General features: G+C 41.7%; 1 protein-coding gene across 4 annotated transcripts in view; it reads right to left on the reverse strand.

The window, feature by feature from the left end:
• The window catches only part of LOC121924331 (von Willebrand factor A domain-containing protein 7-like), a 68268-nt gene that overhangs the window by 20456 nt on the left and 43320 nt on the right, over positions 1-4492 (reverse strand). For all 4 annotated transcript variants that reach the window (XM_042455706.1, XM_042455705.1, XM_042455708.1 and 1 more), the window contains 3 exons: positions 3138-3317; positions 1621-1696; positions 418-509 (listed from right to left, as the gene is read on the reverse strand). In XM_042455706.1, coding sequence (XP_042311640.1) covers positions 418-509; positions 1621-1696; positions 3138-3317 — 348 coding nt within the window. The remainder of the gene's footprint in view (positions 1-417; positions 510-1620; positions 1697-3137; positions 3318-4492) is intronic.

Genomic DNA, 4492 nt, shown 5'->3' on the forward strand with positions numbered 1-4492 from the left:
TCCTGACTTACCAGGCAGCAGTTGCTGTGACGAACAGGACTATGTTCTCCTGTCAAACTGGATGCAACAGCCTGATGTTTCCAGCCACCCCTATTTGCAACAGGGCTCCTGTCACACCGGAAATTGCTTGTGGAAGGGGTGTGTAGAAATTTCACTCTCTTGTGCGCCAGTCAACAGGATAACAGACCACTGTTGCTCATAATGGCTGATGCCCAGTAAGTCAGGATTGGCAATGTGGTGGGTAAATTTGGGTTAGGAGACACAGCTGATCTAGAATCTAGAACCCCAGTTTATATCCTCTTAATCCCCATCATCCATGAGTCAGATACAGACTCAGATTGGATGCCTATCAAATATCCACTACAAGTAGATAGACAGACAAGTATATATTTCCTAGGGGGTGACAACTGGTCTTACCTTTTGGTTTGGTCCTGCAGGTTGCTGACAACTTGTAGCCACTTGTGAGCATGTCTTTCACTAGAATGTTTTCATTGCATGAATACCAGCCACTAATAAACACAACAGTGAGGGTTTGAGAAAGGGGATTATTATTCCAGGAGTGGATGGTTGCTCACCCCGAATGACATTTTATTTATTTATTTATGTCGTTTTTATGCCACCTTTCTCCCAGAAAGGGACCCAAGGTGGCTCACAAATAGAAACATTTTGAAATACTACCAGAAAAGTTTTAAAACAATTAAAAACTTCAAAATAAAATTTCAGTGGGACCTCAGTATTTGTGGACTTGCCATCTGCGGATTTAAGTGTCCGTGGATGGCAAGCCACCTGTTGTCCCCAATGGTGGCACTTGCACATGGCTGCGCTGCCATTAGGGACAACAGGATATCACCTGTTATTAAAAATGTTGTTAAAATGTTGAGTGGTTAAATCCCATTATTGGGAGATCAACAAAAATGTTGTTGAGCCCCATTATTGGGAGAAAAATGGGATACAAATAAATAAATAAATAAATAAATCTCCAGATGGCTGACAGCCAACCTAATCCTCTGATTAAGATTTTGGCCCTAATTCTGTCTTCAGATCTTAGTTCTATTTGTAGTCAGGGAGTGGGGCAACCCCCCCAGATGCTGGACTGAACATTCAATCTGCCACAGATAACAGCGCCAATGGTGAAAGATTATGGGGTGGTAGACCAACAGTATCTGGAGGTCCTGAGTTGTTCTCTCCTGGTAGAAAACAATTTTAAAAGTATGCTAGTTGAACTGGCATAGCTCCCCCAGAACAGAAGGAATCAGATTTTGACAAGAGAATTGAGGACTATGGCTGCATCCACACTGCAAAAATAATCCGGTTCGACATCACCTTAACAGCCATGGCTAAATGCTACGGAATTGTGGGAATTGTAGTTTGTTGTGGCACCAGTGCTCTCTGAGGCTAACTTTCTCACAAAACTACAGTCCCCAGAATTCCATAGCACTGAGCCATAGCAGCCAAAGTGGTGTCGAGCTGGATTATTTCTGCAGTGAGGATGCAACTTTACACTCCGAGAATCCTAACTGCCTTGGTCACATTTCTACCATTTTAATATCAATGAATTGCTGGCACACAAGTCAAAATAGGCATCTGTATTTTCTCAAATTAACCATGTCCTGGTCTTACCTTGACTCTTTGACACAGTTGCTACAAGTTGTCTTAGAAGCGGGAGCTGCAGGAAATGCCCGGCTGGTTGCGTTTACTGTAAGGCACACAGAAAATGGAGGGATTCCATTTTAGACACACTTAGTTCTGAAATCCATCTGATTTCACTGTTTTAGGATGCTTCTGTTGTTAAAAATGCACATAAAAATGCAGGGCACAGATTTTTAAGAATTAGGCAAATAAAAATACAAATGGTACTTAGTGCACTTCTTCGGCTCCTTTTTGGAAATTTACATTTTTTCAACCTTATCACTTGACAAAAGAAAGCCAAGATGGAGCAGCAGAGAAGTGACTTTCTCCACATCTCTCCGCATGTTGTTGAAGCATTTCTGTTCTGTTCCTGAACAAAATGGTACTAAAAGCATTTCTTTTGTTATGCTGGAAAAATCTGCTTGGCAAAAGAAATGCTTTTATGACTGTCTCCGTCTGGAAGAAGAATGAAAGTGATACGAAAGCATGTAGAGAGGCAAGGGGAAAGCTGCTTTTTTACCACTCTATCTTGGCTTTCTTTTGTCATGCAATGACACTCGGAGTCTTGAAAGTAACTGGAGAATTCTCTATATAGTTAAGCTCATTCATTGGATCATGGTCAGAGAAGGTTGTAAATGATTAAAAAATAAAAAATATATAACTAGAGTACTTAAAAATTCAAAATGTTTTTGTTTACATACACAAGGCTTTCTTGATCTGGTTGTTTCACATTTTTTAAAAAATGTAAGAACCTATCCCTATATTTCCATTATTTCTGTCTTTGGTGCCAAATGTTCTGTTAAACAAGTAATGCCCAGGAAAACATCTTTTATGTTAACTGATGTATACTGTACATACTAAACTATAAGTGGACCTCATGTAAGTCGAGGTTAGGTTTTGCAGCCAAAATTATGGATTGTGCCATGATCTGTGGATAGGTCGAGGGTAAAACTTGGAGGCTCCTTTAGTTTGTGTATGTGTGCATGCACAAGAGAGACTCTCATGGAGGCTTTTTGTTTCAGTGTTCAGCTTTTGTTTCAGTGAGGTGCGGGACTCTTAAACAAACAGCAATATCAGTCACCCAGGACTCTTTCTGCTTGGCTCAAGAGATAAAGAAACTCTCTCTCCATGGGGAAATCTGAAAGAGCTGCTATCACATCCCCATAGTGACCCATAAATAAAGCGACCTGGGATTTTGGGTCAATTTTTGGGCATAAATTTTTATAGGCGAGTATATACGGTACTTGCAGTTTAGTACAGTAGTAGATATTTGTAATTTGTGGTTTCAGTTGTGTTTTATGTAGATTGATAACCACCCTGAATTCTTAGAACAAAACATGCCACATGAATCAAATACAATATTGTTACTGTTGTACAAAGCATGTCTTTTTTACAATATTAAAAAGTTAAAATATACAAAAGGATCCTTCTCTTTATAGAAGATAGGGAGTCAACCAAGGAAACATGGTGAGGCTCCCTCCTTCTTTTTCGTATTCAGAGTGACTTACACAGGTATTCATAAGGCTTGCTGTTTCCCATTTCAACCCAGTTAGTGTTGCTGTAGAATTTCTGGAGCACGTGGAGGGCCTTCCCAACGCTTAGGCGAGCTGACTCCAAAGCGGTCGAATTCACAGGTCCTTTCAGGCCAGACAGCACAGAGTCCCTCAGGATTCGGAGTTGACTAATACCTGGGAATTGACAGCATGGAAGAGCTTGTTCATACCAACTTCTCCTGTCATCCCTGACTGTTTAATTTCAAACATGAGAAATGCCAATCCAAGTTTCAGTCTTAGAGTAATTTCTTACTCTAGTCCAAGGAGTTTATCACACGAGCCCTGTTCGCACTGCGATTGCACTAGTAAGGGGAACTAGAGATACACATCTTCACAATGGCGCAAATGGGGCCTCACACTCTCTTCCGCACGCTTCCCTAACCCTGCCTCCCTGCCCTATGCCCTACTCAGTGTGCCTTTCAGGTTTTAAAAATAATTTTGGTTTTTTAAAAACACAATTCTGAGGGTATGCTAATACAATATTTTAAAAAGTGAAAAAAGCCTGCCTGGGGACTCATTCCCATTGGCAAGATGAATCGCTTTGTGCTTTGCTTCTGCCTTGGGCTTGAAAGAGATTCTTAAAACCCCAGTCCAAGTGATTTAATTTGCCCCAATTGTCATCCCCATGGCAGCGCTACTTTAGAATCCCCTGTCAGTCATCCATGATGTAAGCAGCTTGGGGCCCAATGTGAGGAGGAGGAGGAGGAGGGAAGAGGGGGTGAAGGCACTGGCCGGGGGAGGAAAGGCTGGGTGCTTGGGGCCCGACATGAAGAGGAGGCAGAGGACGAGGAAGAGGAGGAGGAGGAGGAGGAGGGACCCGGGGAACCTTGCAAAGGGAGGTCTTGTGGGAAGGATGACAGGTCATCTTTTCTTTATCTTTTTCTCTTTTTTGGTAAATAAAATTAATCGCTGAAGTGATAGAGTGGTTTAGCACCTTTGCAAGTAGTTGCGCTAAACCATTCTGTCACTTCATCGCTTTATAGATTAATTGTATTTTTTTTAAAAAAATACCAAAAGTCACACCAATAAATGTCAAGACAGCGCTGGGGGGGGGGGGGAGGCGTGGAGGGATGACATCTACAAAACAATGGGGAGGGGTGATAAACACCCCTTTGCCATTAGTCCCTCCCCTCCAGAATGCTGAAATTCCAATCTGTTGTTCCCACTTGCTTAACACTATTTGGAATCGCGTTTTTTTCAAAATAACCTCTTTTAAGCTAGTGTCTGAAAAAACCGGTTCTTTTGCCTTTGTCTCATTTCATCATGACAGATTCGATCACATCACGACAGGAACCGGTTTCAAATGGGAA

This window comes from Sceloporus undulatus, chromosome 2, assembly GCF_019175285.1.
Source record: "Sceloporus undulatus isolate JIND9_A2432 ecotype Alabama chromosome 2, SceUnd_v1.1, whole genome shotgun sequence".
In the NCBI taxonomy this organism is placed as follows: domain Eukaryota; kingdom Metazoa; phylum Chordata; class Lepidosauria; order Squamata; family Phrynosomatidae; genus Sceloporus; species Sceloporus undulatus.